This window comes from Scyliorhinus torazame, chromosome 12 (assembly GCF_047496885.1).
Source record: "Scyliorhinus torazame isolate Kashiwa2021f chromosome 12, sScyTor2.1, whole genome shotgun sequence".
Lineage (NCBI taxonomy): Eukaryota > Metazoa > Chordata > Chondrichthyes > Carcharhiniformes > Scyliorhinidae > Scyliorhinus > Scyliorhinus torazame.
This window is the reverse complement of record NC_092718.1, coordinates 71717647-71735307: the sequence shown is the minus strand read 5'-3', so window position 1 is coordinate 71735307 and position 17661 is coordinate 71717647. Positions and strand designations below refer to the sequence as shown.

General features: G+C 54.8%; 1 protein-coding gene across 1 annotated transcript in view; it reads left to right on the top strand.

Annotated features, from left to right (window-relative positions):
- Positions 1 to 17661, top strand: part of LOC140386473 (complement C1q tumor necrosis factor-related protein 3-like) — a 67098-nt gene that overhangs the window by 4887 nt on the left and 44550 nt on the right. Inside the window, exon 2 of the mRNA XM_072468846.1 lies at positions 7083 to 7160. Within this exon, the coding sequence (XP_072324947.1) occupies positions 7083 to 7160 (78 nt within the window). The remainder of the gene's footprint in view (positions 1 to 7082; positions 7161 to 17661) is intronic.

Sequence of the window (17661 nt, the reverse complement as noted above, 5' to 3'; positions counted from 1 at the left end):
GCCCTGTGCTCCATCGTGTTTGGACTTGTAGGTCAAGAATGCCCCTAAGGGTGGTGCAATGGTTAGCACTTCTGCCTCACAGCGCTGAGGTCCCAGATTCGATCCCGGCCCCAGGTCGCTGTCCGTGTGGAGTTTTCACATTCTCCCTGTGTCTGCGAAGGTCTCACCCTCACAAACCTAAAAGATGTGTAGGGTAAGTACATTGGCCATGCTAAATTGCCGCTTAATTGGAAAAAAAATACTTGAGTACTCTAAATTTATGGAAAAAAAGAAAAACAAAAGGATGCCCCTCCAAAGTCCTGTCACTCGAGCCAATTATGGTCCGCCTTGTCCTAGGGGACACAGAAAGGACAAGGTGGCAGATTCTACGGGTGGCGGGGGGGCAGTCTGCAGCTAAATCATAGAATCATAAAATTGCTACAGTGCAGAAGGAGGCCATCCTGCCCATCGAGTCCGCACTGACCTTCTGAAAGAGCACCTTACATAAACCCACTCCCCCACCCTATCCCCACAACCTCACCTAACCCGTACATCTTTGGACACTAAGGGGAAATTGATCGTGCCCAGTCCACCTAACCTGCACATCTTTGGACATTAAGGGGAAATTGATCATGGCCAATCCAGTTAACTTGCACATCTTTGGACACTAAGGGGAAATTGATCATGGCCAATCCACCTAACCTGCACATTTTTGGACACTAAGGGGAAATTGGTCATGGCCAATCCAATTAACTTGCACATCTTTGGACTCTAAGGGGAAATTGATCATGGCCAATCCACCTAACCTGCACATCCAATCCAATTCAATCCAATTCAATCTTTGGACTGTGGAGGAAACCAAAGCACCCGGCGGAAACCCATGCCGACACGGGGAGATAGTTCAAACACCGCACAGTCACCCAAGGCCAGAATTGAACCCGGGTCACTGGCGTTATGAGACAGCTGAGCTAATCACTGTGTGTAGCGCATAATGACTCACGAGAGACGAATAGAGATGAAGTCGATGAGGCTTTATTAAGCGTGACTTGTTCCCCGCAGTTCAGCAACAGACTGGAGCTGCGGGGAGAACTCCTGGTTCTTATACTCCGCCTTCAGGGCGGAGCTAGAGATCAACAGCCAACCAGGACCCGGGATCTGTCAGCCAATGGCATCACGGCTTCACAGTCCCACATGACCCCTAATGCATACTACCACATTCACCCCTTGTTAAAAATGAACCCGGCGGGGTGGTGCTTCGCATGGTGGTAGGGGTTTACAAGGCTGGTCCTGGGAGGAGAAAAAAAACTTTTGCATGTCATTACAGTGCCCTACACTTTGCCCTACACTGGGCTATGTACAGGGTTTGTGAACTATTTACAATATTTGTAGGAAGAACAAAAAAACATTCTCGTTAAAGTCCATAACATTCTTGTGTTACACCGATGCCACGAGTCGGGCGGGCGGTCTGGTCTCCCTTGTCGATCGCCTCAGCCCCGGTGGTGGTGCAGGTGCTTGTTCCAGCGTTGTCGTCTCCGGGAGCTTTACGGTGTCTGCTTCTGCTTCACTCCTGGTCGGACATGGGAGGAGGACCGATCCTCCCGGGAAGGGGGCAGTCGCGGGGTGCGCCGGTGGCAGGGAGGGGGTGATTGGTGTCGGGGGGGGGGTGTGCGTGTTGCCGGCGGGCGCCAGGTCTCGCAGGGAGACCGTGCCCTGTCGGCCGTCGGGGTACGCCACGTAGGCGTACTGCGGGTTCGCGTGGAGGAGGTGAACCCTCTCGACCAACGGGTCCGACTTGTGCGCCCGCACATGTTTCCGGAGCAAGATGGGTCCTGGGGCCGCCAGCCAGGTCGGCAGCGACGTTCCAGAGGAGGACTTCCTGGGGAAGACAAGGAGGCGCTCATGAGGCGTTTGATTAGTGGTAGTACACAGCAGCGACCGGATGGAGTGGAGGACCTCCTGCCACCGTGAAACTGGGAGATCCCTGGACTGTAGGGCCAGTAGGACGGTCTTCCAGACCGTGCCGTTCTCCCTCTCTACTTGCCCGTTCCCCCGGGGGTTGTAGCTGGTCGTCCTGCTCGAGGCTATACCCTTGCTGAGCAGGAACTGGCGCAGCTCGTCACTCATGAAGGAGCACCCCCTGTCGCTGTGGACGTATGCGGGGCAACCGAACAGTGTGAATATGGTGCTAAGGGCTTTAATAACTGTGGCCGCTGTCATGTCGGGGCAGGGGATGGCGAAAGGGAAACGAGAGTACTCGTCCACCACGTTCAGGAAGTATGTGTTGCGGTCGGTGGAGGGGAGGGGCCCTTTGAAATCCAGACTGAGGCGTTCAAAGGGACGGGAAGCCTTGATCAGGTGCGCTCTATCCGGCCTGAAAAAGTGCGGTTTGCACTCTGCGCAGATGTGGCAGTTCCTGGTGACTGTACGGACCTCCTCCACGGAGTAGGGGAGGTTGCGGGACTTTATAAAATGGTAGAACCGAGTGACCCACGGGTGGCAGAGGTCCTCGTGGAGGGTTTGGAGACGGTTTATTTGTGCGTTTGCACATGTGCCGCGGGATAGGGCATCGGACGGCTCGTTCAGCTTTCCGGGACGGTACAAGATCTCGTAGTTGAAGGTGGAGAGCTCGATCCTCCACCTTAAGATCTTGTAATTTTTTATTTTGCCCCGCTGTGCATTATCGAACATGAAAGCCACCGACCGTTGGTCAGTGAGGAGAGTGAATCTCCTGCCGGCCAGGTAATGCCTCCAATGTCGCACAGCTTCCACTATGGCTTGGGCTTCCTTTTCCACTGAGGAGTGGCGGATTTCTGAGGCGTGGAGGGTTCGGGAGAAAAAGGCCACGGGTCTGCCCGCTCGGTTAAGGGTGGCCGCCAGAGCTACGTCGGAGGCGTCGCTCTCGACCTGGAAGGGGAGGGACTCGTCGATGGCGCGCATCGTGGCCTTTGCGATATCCGCTTTGATGCGGCTGAAGGCCTGGCGAGCCTCTGTCGACAGGGGGAAGGTAGTGGTCTGTATTAGGGGGCGGGCCTTGTCTGCGTACTGGGGGACCCACTGGGTGTAATATGAAAAGAACCCCAGGCAGCGTTTCAGGGCTTTGGAGCAGTGGGGGAGGGGAAATTCCATGAGGGGGCGCATGCGTTCGGGGTCGGGGCCTATTATCCCATTGCGCACTACATATCCCAAGATGGCTAGCCGGTTTGTGCTAAACACGCACTTGTCCTCGTTGTATGTGAGGTTCAAGGCTTTAGCGGTCTGGAGGAACTTTTGGAGGTTGGCGTCGTGGTCCTGCTGATCGTGGCCGCAGATGGTTACGTTGTCGAGATACGGGAACGTGGCCTGCAACCCGTGTTGATCAACCATTCGGTCCATCTGCCGTTGGAAGACCGAGACCCCGTTTGTGACACCAAATGGGACCCTTAGGAAGTGGTATAGTCGCCCGCCTGCCTCGAAGGCTGTGTACTTGCGGTCACTTGGGCGGATGGGGAGCTGGTGGTAGGCGGACTTGAGGTCCACGGTGGAGAAGACCTTATATTGGGCAATCCGATTGACCATGTCGGATATGCGGGGGAGAGGGTACGCATCTAGCTGTGTGTACCTGTTGATGGTCTGGCTATAGTCTATGACCATCCTTTGCTTCTCCCCTGTCTTTACTACTACCACCTGTGCTCTCCAGGGACTATTGCTGGGCTGGATTATGCCTTCCTTCAACAACCGCTGGACTTCGGACCGAATAAATGTCCAGTCCTGGGCGCTGTACCGTCTGCTCCTAGTGGCGACGGGTTTGCAATCCGGGGTGAGGTTTGCAAACAAGGATGGGGGTTCAACTTTGAGGGGTGCGAGGCCGCAGATAGTGAGTGGGGGTATTGGGCCGCCGAATTGGAAGGTCAGGCTCTGCAGATTGCACTGGAAGTCTAATCCCAGTAATGTGGGCGCGCAGAGTTGGGGAAGGACGTAGAGCCTGTAGTTTTTAAACTCCCTCCCTTGCACCGTTAGGGTCACTATGCAGAACCCTTTGATCTGTACGGAGTGGGATCCTGCAGCTAGGGAAATCTTTTGTGTACTGGGACGGATGGTCAAAAAACAGCGCCTTACCGTGTCGGGGTGGATGAAGCTTTCTGTGCTCCCGGAGTCGATCAGGCATGGTGTCTCGTGTCCGTTGATGAGCACCGTTGTTGTCGTCATCTGGAGCGTCCGAGACCGTGCTTGGTCCAGCGTCACCGAGGCCAGATGTGGTCGCAGTGTCTCAGCGTCTTCTTCGAACCCCGTGGAGCCGTCGATGCTGGGGTCCATTGTTGTCGTCCAAGATGGCGGCGGGGGTGAACAAAATGGCCACCCCCATGCATCGCACATGGCTGGGGGGTCCCAAGATGGCGGCGAGGGTGGACAAAATGGCCACCCCCATGCATCGCACATGGCTGGGGGGTCCCAAGATGGCGGCGAGGGTGGACAAAATGGCCACCCCCATGCATCGCACATGGCTGGGGGGTCACAAGATGGCGGCGCCCATCCTCCCCTCGTGGTGGCCGGGACCCAAGATGGCGGCGCCTGCGGGTCGCACATGGGGCGCTGGGGGGGTTGGGGAGCGTTTGGGATGCGCTGGACTCTTTCTTCTCCGGGGACAGCGGCGACCCCCCCGGGACCGGCACACAGCCGCGAAATGGCCCTTTTTCCCGCAGCTTTTGCAAGTTGCTGCGCGGGCTGGGCAGCGCTGCCGGGGGTGTTTCGCCTGGCCGCAGAAATAGCAGCGGGCCCCCCCGGGATGATCTGGCGCTTTAACCGCGCAAGCCTGTGAGGGGGGGGGGTTTGTCGCGACGGGGGTCCACGGAGCCCACGGGGCTGCCGCGTGGTCGGGGCCGTACGTGCGGGCGTTTTGCGCGGCCACATCTAGGGAGGCTGCAAGGGCCCGTGCCTCTGAGAGTCCTAGCGACTCTTTTTCTAAAAGTCTTTGGCGGATTTGGGGAGAGTTCATACCTGCCACAAACGCATCGCGAATTAACATGTCCGTGTGTTCAGCCGTGTTTACTGGCGGGCAGCTGCAGGCCCGTCCCAAAATTAGCAGCGCGGCGTAGAATTCGTCTAGCGATTCTCCGGGACTTTGCCGTCTCGTTGCGAGTTGATAGCGTGCGTAGACCTGGTTCACTGGGCGAACGTAGACGCTCTTTAGTGCTGCGAACGCCGTCTGGAAATCCTCTGCGTCTTCTATTAGAGGGAAAATTTCCGGGCTTACCCTCGAATGCAGGACCTGCAGTTTCTGGTCTTCTGTGATCCGGCCGGGGGCCGTTCGGAGGTAGCCTTCAAAACAAGTCTGCCAGTGTTTAAAAATTGCTGCTGAGTTCACTGCGTGGGGGCTGATCCTCAGGCATTCCGGGACGATCCTGAGCTCCATAGTCCTTTAAGCACGCTTAATAAATTGTAGCGCACAATGACTCACGAGAGACGAATAGAGATGAAGTCGATGAGGCTTTATTAAGCGTGACTTGTTCCCCGCAGTTCAGCAACAGACTGGAGCTGCAGGGAGAACTCCTGGTTCTTATACTCCGCCTTCAGGGCGGAGCTAGAGATCAACAGCCAACCAGGACCCGGGATCTGTCAGCCAATGGCATCACGGCTTCACAGTCCCACATGACCCCTAATGCATACTACCACACTGTGCTGCCCTTAAGCTGGCACCAGGTGCTAGGCTAGTACCCTGCCCTGTCCTCGGATACCCGGGGGACTCTAATATCCCGCAAAACCCACCCAAAGGTACCATCATGCCTGATCCATGCTTGTGGAAAACTGTGATAATGGCGCCCAGTTGAGGCCACGCAGGTGGGGCCGTTAACTCCCAGGTGCTGGGTGAATATGGCGTTGGATCTCATTATCTGGAACAGGTCCAATGAGGGCGTGATCTAACTCGCCCCGGGCGGAGAAAGCCGGGCGACTCGTGATCGGCCCAGTGTGAAGCCTGATTTGGGGCTCTCGTGGGATTCAAACGTTGCGCCCGGCTCAACGCGGTGGCTGAATCTCACCCTTAGTCTCCCAAACGGAGAATCCTGCCCAAAATTATCATGGGTTAGTTTATGAATATTCTTATTTATTTGCTGAGAGGCCGATTTCCTGAAAATCCCACCCGAGGCCAATGGGCCTTCAAATGGTCTCGCCTGCCATTTACCCCACGGCCATTTCAGAGAGGGGCAGTTAAGAGGCAGCCACATTGATGTGGAGTCATGTGTCGGCCAGGCTGGATACAGAGGGATATATTTCCCAACCCTAAATGATATTAGTGAACCAGATAAGTTTTATACAACAATGGTTTCATGGTCTTCGTCAGATTTTTTATCCCAGATTCCTACTTCCAATTTATAATTGAACGCAGGATCCGCAAACTTCAGTCTTGCTGGAAAAAAAAGAGACATGCTGTCAAAGCTTTTCAATTTGAACTCATCAGGACAGAATCACAAGACTATCAAATTGCTAAGAGAACCGCAAGGGAAGAGGGCGCTTTTTGGTTGGAAATTGACCATAGCAGTGTTGTAGTCAATGAGGAACCCTGAAAAGGTAAGTCAGAAGTAGTTTGTTGCCTACTCACAGTTGGGAAACACAGCAACACTCCGAGTCCCAGCGGGGACCATCCTGAGATGCCGGCTCCGTCTTGGGCCAGCTTTCATCGAGGGGAATTAATGAGCCCCTTGCTGTTGGGCTTCCATGGGGCGATCAATCGACTCGTTCTCATGGGGGTTATAACAGGCAGATTACACCGGGGAACAATTAACAGGCAAGTTTTTGTTTAAATTCAAACCAGGCAAGTGGACTCTGATTGGTCAAAGCAATGTCATGGGGAATGAATCATGGAATGTCTGTTCCCCTAGTCTTTGTTTCCATTAAGACCATAGACCATAAGGAGCAGACGTAGGCCAGTCGGTCCATGTTCCTTCTAGCTCCGCGGCCGGAATGTCAATACCGAGGGAGACTGGAATCAGCAATGTCAGACCTCTGAATGGTGTCACGTATCACAGAGGCATGGGATCAGACTCTGCAGGAGCCAGTGTCTGATTTAACAGTTGGTGTGAATGCCTGCTTTAACCTTGTTTTTTTTTTTCTTGCTGTGTTTGCATCAGGTGTTCTGGCTGTTTTCGATTCTCTGCCACTTCGCTTTTCAGACCGCCACTCCTCAGAACTGTACCGGGCTAGTTGAGGTAAGTGCCTGGTATAAACATGCTAGTTGAGAAGCCAGGACAGGAGTGAGCAGTCAGGGATCTCTCGAAGGGAAGGGAAACTATTGGAGAAAATTCTGAAGGAGACAATTAATCTCCACTTGGAAAGCATGGGTTGATCAGGGATAGTCAGCGTGGCTTAGTCAGAAGGAAGGCATGCCGAACAAATTTGACAGAACTTTTTGATAAAATGACCGAGTGTGTGGATGAAGGAAGTGCAGTTGATATAGTTTATATTGATTTTAACAAAGCCTGTGACATGTCTCACTTGGCAGATTGATTGAGAAGGTTTGAGCAGATAGAATTCAAGGAAACTTGGTAAGATGGATCTGAAACTGGCTCTGTAATTGGACACAAAGGGTGGTGGTGGAGGTGGTTTGAGTAACTGGAGGATGGTGTCCAGCGGCATACCACAGGGATCAGTGCTGGGTCTCTTATTGTTTGTTAGGGATAGACATGGGCGGCACGGTGGTGCAGTGGTTAGCACTGCTGCCTCATGGCGCCGATGACCCGGGTTCCATCCTGGTCCCGGGTCACTGACCGTGTGGATTTTGCACAATCTCCCCGTGTCTGCATGGGTCTCACCCCCACAACTCAAAACGATGTGCAGGATTGGTGAATTGGAGATGCTAAATTTTCCCGTAATTGAAAAAAAAGAATTGGATACTCTAACTTTAAAAAACGATACAGACGAGAATGTGGGGGGAGTGGTCAGTAAGTTTGCAGGTGGCGTCAAGGTTAATTGTGAGGAAGAGGGTGGCAGGTTACAGGAAGATATAGATGGGTTGAAAGCAAATTACTGCGGATGCTGGAATCTGAAACCAAAGAGAAAATGCTGGAAAATCTCAGCAGGTCTGGCAGCATCTGTAAGGAGAGAAAAGAGCTAATGTTTCGAGTCAAAGCTGCGACAAAGGGTCACCTGGACTCGAAACGTTAGCTCTTTTCTCTCCTTACAGATGCTGCCAGACCTACTGAGATTTTTCAGCATTTTCTCTTTTGGATATAGGTGGGTTGGTCAGATGGGCAGAGCTGTGGCAGATGTTGTTTAACCCTGATAAGTGTGAGGTGATGCACTTTGGAAGAAGAAACAGGACAAGGGAGTATGTGATGAATGGCAGGACACGAGGAAGCTCAGAGGAACCGATGGATCTTGGGGTACTTGTTCACAGATCCCTGAAGGCGGCAGAGCAGGTGAGTAGGGTAATTGAGAAGGCATATGGGGCACTTGCCTTGTTGTGACATAGAATACAAGAGCAAGGAGGTTATGTTGGAGCTGTACAGAACATTGGTTAGGCTGCAGCTGGAGTACTGTGTGAGGTTCTGGTCACCTCACTATTGAAAGGAGCTGATTGCGCTGGAGTGAGTATAGAGGAGATTCACCAGGATGTTGCCTGGGATGGAGTATCTGAGCTCTAAGGAGAGACTGGATAGGCTTGGATTGTTTTCTTTAGAGCACAGAAGGTTGAGGGGGGATATGATTGAGGTGTATCAGAACATGAGGAGTTTGGAGAGGGTAAATAGGAAGCAGTTGTTCCCCATGGTTGAAGGGTGAATCACAAGGGGGCATTGTTTTAGGGTGAGGGGCAGGAGATTCTGAGGGGATTTGAGAAAAACAAAATTTAGTCAGAGGGTGCTGAGAATCTGGAATGCACGGCCTGAGAAAGTAGTGGAGGTTGGAAACCTCACAATCTTTATAAAGCCCTTGTATGAGCACTTGAAACACCGTCACATTCAAGGAAATGGGACAAGTGCTGGTAAGTGGGATTAGCGCGAGATTAGGGGTAGCTTTTATCAGTGCAGGCTCAATGGGCCAAAGGGTCTTTTTTACAGTGTACAATTCTATGTGTAGGGCCCGAGGGTTCAATCCGAATTGTCCAAAATGGAATTAGACTGTTACCGAAAAGGAAGAACTTACGGGGGTTTAGGGGGAAGCAGACAGGCGAACGGCACTCGGGGTTTGCAAGTTTGGAGAAGTAGTACCGACAAGACGGGCCACTTGGCCTTGTTCTGTGCTCTGACACTTCTGTGATCCTGCCACTAGCCGCAGTGCTGTGAGTGAGAGGCCCTATCCACTTGGTCAAGGACATTGACCACCGTCAATGTCAAACTTCCCAGATTTCTACTGACCCTCTCCTTTCCGCATTTACCCTGGTGATTTGGTCCAGTTCTCCTCTCTCGGCGGGTTTGGCTTTTGTAATGAATGTAGGAATTTTGGATATTTTTGTGAGGGCCACGAAGAATCCAGCATGAGTTTTAAGGATACAAAGTAAAACATTTATTTACAATAACATATATATATAACAGCAGCAGCAACTTCCCTTGCTGCACACTCCTTCCTGCTGGTTCCTGAACTGGCCAGCTTTATTTATACTTGGAGTTTACTAATGGTTTCTCCGCCCCCCTCATTGGGGAAGCTCCCACAGGATTGTGGGATTGTCATTAGTCCCCAGCCAATTGTAAGTAGGCAGGTTATAACAGATATATTTTATTATAAGTAGTTGGTGCAGTAAGGGTTAAATGCCTTAAAAGCGTGTGAATGACTGCTGTAGTCATGCTTTTAAAAATCCTGGTTTTTAAAGACAGCCAAGCTGTGTGGCAACTAAAGAGGTAATTAAAACATCATAAAAGTGGGACTTCCAGTGGCGGCCATGGAGTGAGAAGGCGCATATCTGGTAGCTCCTGGTCATTTCCCCATCTGAGGGGCGAAGGATTTGGATGGAAAGAGGTGTGGAAGCGCCTGGAGAAGGTTTAACTCCTCGAACTGGGAGTGGGTTGAGAAGAAGGGAGCTGTTGGAGCAGGAGTGTCTTCTTGTGCGCCACAGGTGAAGATGGAGGAGGGCAAAGGGCCTGGTCTGGTGACCAGTGGTCAACGGAGCTGGTGGAATTTTTAAACACTAAGTTCAGCCAGCAGAGGTGGTGGAGCCGATTAAAGCAGGGATTGAGAAAGTGGAACAGAGGCAGGAGTCCAAGGGCAGGGCGATCCAGAAACTGGAAGAGGCGGTGGGGGAGCATGAAGAGCAGCTGGCCTCGTTGATGGCCGAGATGGGGGTGATGCGGGAGACCCAGAAGAAGCTGAAGGAGAAGGTGGCGGCTCTGGTGAATCGCTTCAGAAGGACTGTGGGGATGCCCGAAGGCATCAAAGGAGCAGAGGCTGGCCCATATGTGGCCAAAATAATGGAGAAGCTGATGGGGGAGGGGGCCTTTGACAGGCCTCTGGAGGTTGACCAAGTGCACAGGGCGCTGAGGAGGAGGCCGCAAACAGGCGAGCCGCCAAGGAAGATGGTGGCGCAGTTGCACTGCTTATTGGACAAGGAGAAGATTCTTTGATGGGCGAGGCAGATGAGGAAGTGGACCTGGGAAAGCATCGAACTACGGGTGTGCCAGGACCTGGGTGCAGAGCTGGTAAAGAGGAGAGCCGGGTTTAACCGGGTCAAGGCTGCTCTCTTCAGGAAGGGGGTGAAGTTTGGAATGCTGTACCCGGCCCGCCTCTGAGCGACTTTCCAGAACCTAGAATATTATTTTGGTACGCCAGAAGAGGCAATGGAGTTTTGAGGGAAAATGGACTGGCAGGAGTAGGAGGACATTGAGCTTTGGAGGAGTATGAACGGAGGCGGCGGGGGGAGGAGGGGGGGGGGGGGGAATTGGAGGAGGGGTAAGGGGTTTTGCGGCCTTGGGCAGGGGCTGCCATGCTAGCTGGGCGGGCTAGTTAGAGGGAGTGCAGTGCGGGATGGTCAGGAGGTAGACGTAGGAGAGAAGGATGGAGTTGTTTTGTTTGGGGGGGGGGGGGGAGGGGGTGTTGCTGACAAGGGTGTGGTTGTTGTGATATAGTTGGAAAAGGAGTGATGATGGTGGACATCTGAAAGTGGGCCTGCAGGGCCGCGTGACACAAGCCAGGGGGCTGACCCGGAAAAGGGATATGGTTGATCGGCAGGTGAGGGGGGCGGGAATCCCCAACCAGGCTGGTCAGGTGGAATGTGAAGGGGCTGAATAGGCCGGTCAAACGTTCACGTGTGTTCACGCACCTGAGGAGTCTGAAGGCGGACGTGGCCTTTTTGCAGGAGATGCACCTAAAGATAGGGGACCAGACGAGGCTGAGGAAAGGATGGGTGGGGCAGATGTTTTATTCGGAACTGGACAAGAAGACGGTGTTGGTGAATAAGGGGGTGGCGTTCGAGGTGGGGAATATTGAGTCCGATTCGGGGGAAAGGTTTGTGATGGTGAGTGGGAAGGTGGAGGGGATGCTGATGGTCCTGGGAAATGTTTATGTTCCAAATTGGGATGATGTAGATTTCATGAGATGGGTGCTGGGGAAGATTCCTGACCTGGACCCGCACCGGTTGATCATGGGTAGGACTTTAATACGGTCATTGAGCCAAGCTTAGACCAATCGAGTCCGAGGTCAGGGAAGGTGTTCGCGGCAAGGGAGCTGAAGGGGTTTATGGAGCTTATGAGGGGGGTGGGACCATGGAGGTTTGGGAGGCCGAGGGCGAAGGAATTTTCATATTTATCCCATGTGCACTGGGTGTACCCCCAGATTTGCTATTTTGTAGTGGGCAGGGTGTTATTGGTGGGGGTGGTCGATTCGGAATATTCGGCGACTGTGGTCTCTGACCATGTGCCGCACTGGGTGGATTTGCAAATGGACCAGGGAGGTGGGGGGGGGGGGGTGTGTGTGGAGGGGAGGCGGGGGGGGGGGGGCAGCACCCGCAGTGGAAGCTGGATGTAAAATTGCTGGCGGATGAGGAGGTGTGCAATCAGGTGAAGGCCGCCATTCAGGGGTGGGTGGAGTTGAACGACACGGGGGAGGTCACGGCCACCACTCTGTGAGAGGCCCTCAAGGCAGTGGTTCGGGGGGGAGTTTAAGTCAATTTGGGCGCAAAGGGAGAAGGCGGAGTGGGCGGAGACGGTAAGGCTGGTGGAAGAGATTCTGAGGGTGAACCAGAGGTATACGGAGACCCCTGAGGCGGGGCTACTGAAGGTGAGGCAGAGGTTCCAGATGGAGTTCGGATTAGTGTCCTTGGGGAAGATGGTGGGACAGTTTCGGAGGGTCAGAGGGACACTATGGGGAGAAGGCGAGCAGGATGCTGGCCCAACAGCTGAAGAAGCAGGAGGCGGCGAGTGAGATTGGTAGAGTGAAGGATGAGATCAGAAGGGTGGTGGTGCTGGACCAGGTGGGGGTGAAGGATGAGACGGGAAGGGTGGTGCTGGACCCGGTGGGGCTGAATGGGGTATTTGAGGCTTTTTACAGGAGGTTGTATGAGTTGGAGCCCCCGGGGCCGAGGGGGGGGAGGGAATGTGGCGGCTCCTGGACAGATTGGAGTTTCCCAGCATGGAGGAGGAGTTGGTGCAGTGATTGGGGGTCCTATTGGGTTGAGGGAGGTGATGGACGGTATGGGGGCAATGCAGGCAGGGAAGGCCCCAGGGCCCAGATGGGTTCCTGGTGGAGTTTCACAAAACGTTTGGGGGGAACTGGGGCTGTTGCTGGTGAGGACATTTAATGAGGCGAGGGAGAGGAGGGGAACTCCCCCCCCCCCCCTCCAACTACACTATTGTAGCATCCAACTCCCTGATATTGAAAAAGGAGAAGGATGAAGAGCAGTGTGGATTGTCCGTATGAGATCGCTGCTGAATGTGGAGCCAGGTTGTTGCCGAATGTGTTGGCTTCGCGAATTGAGGACTGCGTCCCAGGGGTGGTCGGTGAGGACCAAACGGGGATCGTGAAAGGGAGACAGTTGTCGGCAAATGTGAGGAGGCTGCTTAATGTGATTATGATGGCTCAGGAGGGGCAGGAGTGGAGGTGGCAGTGGTGATGGACGCGGAGAAGGCTTTCGACCGGGTGGAGTGGGAAAGCCTGTGGGAGCTGCTGGGGCGGTTTGTGTTCGGGCAGGGGTTTGTGGACAGGGTCCGGTTGTTGTATAGAGAGCCGGTCACGAGTGTGCGGACGAATCGGGTGAGCCCAGGATATTTCGGGCTGCATCGTGGGACGAGGCAGGGGTGCCTGCTCTCCCAATTGCTTTTGCCTTGGTTATAGAGCCATTGGCAAGGCACTGAGAACTTTGAGGGATTGGAAAGGGATTGTGCGGTGGGAGCGTTGTGCACAGCGTTTCGCTGTACGTGGACGACCTGGGTGGCATTGGGGGCATTATGGGGATTTTGGAGGACATTGGCCGGTTCTCTGGGTACAAGTTGAACAGGGGAAAGAGCGAGGTGTTCCCGATTGAGACCAGAGGCCAGGAGAGGAGGTTGGGGGAGCTGCCGTTTAAGGTAGTGGGGGTGAGTTTCAGATACCTGGGCATTCAGGTGACACGGGGTTGGGCGCAGGTGCATAAGTTAAATTTGACTCAATTGGTGGAGCAGATGAAGGGGGATTTTAAGAGGTGGGATGTGCTGCCATTGTCGCTAGCGGGCCAGGTGCAGACAGTGAACATGACGGTGCTGCCAAGGTCCCTGTTTATATTTCAGGACCTCCTGATCTTTGTCCCTGTTATAACCTGCCTGCTTACCACTGGCTGGGGCTAATGGCAACCCCACAATCCTTTGGGAGTATGAGCTTCCCCAATGAGGGGGGCGGAGAAATCATTAGCAAAGTCCTTGCATACATAGAGCTGGCTAGTGTGGAACCAGCTAGAGAGGAGTGAGCAGCAAGGGAGTGTGGTAGTATGTATTAGGGGTCATGTGGGACTGGAAGCCCTAATGTCATTGGCTGACAGATCCTGGGTCCTGGTTGGCCGTTGACCTCTAGCTCCGCCCTGAAGGCGGAGTATAAGAAGCCGGAGTCCTCCCCCGCAGGCCATTCTACTATCGAGCTGCGGGGTAACAGACTCGCTTAATAAAGCCTCATCGACTTCACTCTATTCGTCTCACGGAGTCTTTGTGCGCTACAATTTATTAAGCGTGCCTAAAAAGGACTATGGAGCTCAGGATCATCCCGGAATGCCTGAGGATCAGCCCCCACGCAGTGAACGCGGCAGCAGCCTTCAAGCACTGGCAAACTTGTTTCGAGGCCTACCTCAGAACGGCCACCGGCCGGGTCACAGAAGACCAAAAACTACAGGACCTGCACTCGAGGTTAAGCACGGAGATTTTCTCCCTCATCGAAGACGCGGAGGATTTCCAGACGGCGTTCGCAGCACTGAAAAGTCTCTATGTCCGCCCAGTTAACCAAATCTACGCTCGCTACCAGCTCGCGACGAGACGGCAAAGTCCCGGAGAATCGATGGACGAATTCTACGCCGCGCTGCTGATTTTGGGACGAGCCTGCAGCTGCCCTTCGGTGAACGCAAATGAACACACGGACATGTTAATGCGTGATGCTTTTGTGGCAGGTATGAATTCCTCCCAACTCCGCCAAAGACTTCTAGAAAAAGAGTCGCTAGGACTCTCAGAGGCACGGGCCCTAGCAGCCTCCCTAGACGTGGCCGCGCGTAATACCCGCGCCTACGGCCCCGACCGCGCGGCAGCCCATTGGGCTCCGTACGTACCCGTCGCGACAAACCCACCCCCCCCCGGACACCCCACAGGCTTGCGCGGTCCAAACGCCAAGTCGCACCGGGGGCGCCCGCTGCTATTTCTGCGGCCAGGCGAAACACCCCCGGCAGCGCTGCCCGGCCCGCGCAGCCATCTGCAAGAGCTGCGGGAAAAAGGGCCATTTCGCGGTTGTGTGCCGGTCCCGCGAGGTCGCCGCTGTCCCGGGAGAACAGGGAGCCCTGCAAGCCGCTTACGTTCCCCAACCCCCCCAGCGCCCCATGTACAACCCGCAGGCGCAGCCGCTCTGGGTCCCGACCACCGCGGTCCCGGGAGAACAGGGAGCCCTGCACGCCGCTTACGCTCCCCAATCCCCCCCCGTCCCCACGTATGACCCGCCGGCGCTACCAATTTGGGTCCCGACCACCGCTGTCCCCAGAGACGAGGGAGCCCCGCGCGGTCCTAACGCTCCCCAACCCCCCCAGCGCCCCATGTGCGACCCGCAGACGCCGCCATTTTGGGTCCCGGCCACCACGAGGGGAGGAAGGGCGCCGCCATCTTGGACCACCCCAGACCTGTACGACGCGTGGGGGCGGCCATTTTGTCCACCCCCGCCGCCATCTTGTGACCCCCCAGCCATGTGCGATGTATGGGGGCAGCCATTTTGTTCATCCCCGACGCCATCTTGGACGGCAACAACGGACCCCAGTGTCGACGGCTCCACGGGGTTCGAGGAAGACGCTCCACTACTACAACCACGTCTCGCTTCAATTACGCTCGATCAAGCTCGGCCCCGGACACTCCAGACGACGACGACAACGGTGCTAATAAACGGGCACGAGACACCATGCCTAGTCGACTCCGGGAGCACGGAGAGCTTTATCCACCCCGACACGGTAAGACGCTGTTCCTTGACCACCTATCCCAGCGCACAAAAGATTTCCCTAGCTGCAGGATCCCACTCCGTACCGATCCAAGGTTTCTGCATAGTTACCCTAACGGTGCAGGAGAGGGAGTTCAAAAACTACAAACTAAACGTCCTTCCCCAACTCTGCGCCCCCACATTACTGGGATTAGATTTCCAGTGCAATCTACAGAGCCTTACGTTCAAATTCGGCGGCCCAATACCCCCTCTCACTATCTGCAGCCTCGCTACCCTCAAGGTGCAATCCCCGTCCTTGTTTGCGAACCTCGCCCCGGATTGCAAACCCGTCGCCACTAGGAGCAGACGGTACAGCGCCCAGGACCGGATCTTCATTCGGTCCGAAGTCCAGCGGCTACTAAAGGAAGGCATAATCCAGGCCAGCAATAGTCCCTGGAGAGCACAGGTGGTAGTAGTGAAGACAGGGGAGAAACAAAGGATGGTCATAGACTATAGCCAGACCATCAACAGGTACACACAACTAGACGCGTACCCTCTCCCCCGCATATCCGACATGGTCAATTGGATTGCCCAATATAAAGTCTTCTCCACCGTGGACCTCACGTCCGCCTACCATCAGCTCCCCATCCGCCCAAGTGACCGCAAGTACACAGCCTTCGAGGCAGACGGGCGATTATACCATTTCCTAAGGGTCCCATTTGGCGTCACAAACGGGGTCTCGGTCTTCCAACGGGAGATGGACCGAATGGTTGATCAACATGGGTTGCGGGCCACGTTCCCGTATCTCGACAATGTAACCATCTGCGGCCACGACCAGCAGGACCACGACGCCAACCTCCAAAAATTCCTCCAGACCGCCAAAGCCTTGAACCTCACGTACGAGGACAAGTGCATTTTTAGCAGCAACCGGCTCGCCATTCTGGGCTACGGAGTGCGCAATGGGATAATAGGCCCCGACCCCAAACGTATGCGCGCCCTCATGGAATTTCCCCTCCCGCACTGCTCAAAAGCCCTGAAACGCTGCCTGGGTTTTTTTTCATACTACGCCCAGTGGGTCCCCCAGTACGCAGACAAGGCCCGCCCCCTAATACAGACCACGACCTTACCTCTGTCGACAGAGGCTTGCCAGGCCTTCAGCCGCATCAAAGCGGATATCGCAAAGGCCACGATGCGCGCCATCGACGAGTCCCTCCCCTTCCAGGTCGAGAGCGACGCCTCCGACGTAGCTCTAGCGGCCACCCTTAACCAAGCGGGCAGACCCGTGGCCTTTTTCTCCCGAACCCTCCACGCTTCAGAAATCTGCCACTCCTCAGTGGAAAAGGAAGCCCAAGCCATAGTGGAAGCTGTGCGACATTGGAGGCATTACCTGGCCGGCAGGAGATTCACTCTCCTCACCGACCAACGGTCGGTAGCCTTCATGTTCGATAATGCACTGCGGGGTCAAAATCAAAAACGACAAGATCTTAAGGTGGAGGATCGAGCTCTCCACCTTCAACTACGAGATCTTGTATCGTCCCGGAAAGCTGAACGAGCCGTCCGATGCCCTATCCCGCGGCACATGTGCCAACGCACAAATTAACCGCCTCCAAACCCTCCACGAGGACCTCTGCCACCCGGGGGTCACTCGGTTTTTCCACTTTATCAAGTCCCGCAACCTCCCATACTCTTTAGAGGAGGTCCGTACAGTCACAGGGGACTGCCACATCTGCGCGGAATGCAAACCGCATTTTTTCAGGCCGGATGGTGCGCACCTGATTAAGGCTTCCCGCCCCTTTAAACGCCTTAGTCTGGATTTCAAAGGGCCCCTCCCCTCCACCGACCGCAACACATACTTCCTTAATGTGGTGGGCGAATACTCCCGCTTCCAATTCGCCATTCCCTGCTCTGACATGACCACGGCCACAGTCATTAAAGCCCTGAACACCATCTTCACACTGTTCGGTTGCCCCGCATACGTCCACAGCGACAGGGGGTCCTCTTTCATGAATGACGAGCTGCGCCAGTTCCTGCTCAGCAAGGGCATAGCCTCAAGCAGGACGACCAGCTACAACCCCCGGGGGAACGGGCAAGTAGAGAGGGAGAACGGCACGGTCTGGAAGACCGTCCTACTGGCCCTACGGTCCAGGGACCTCCCAG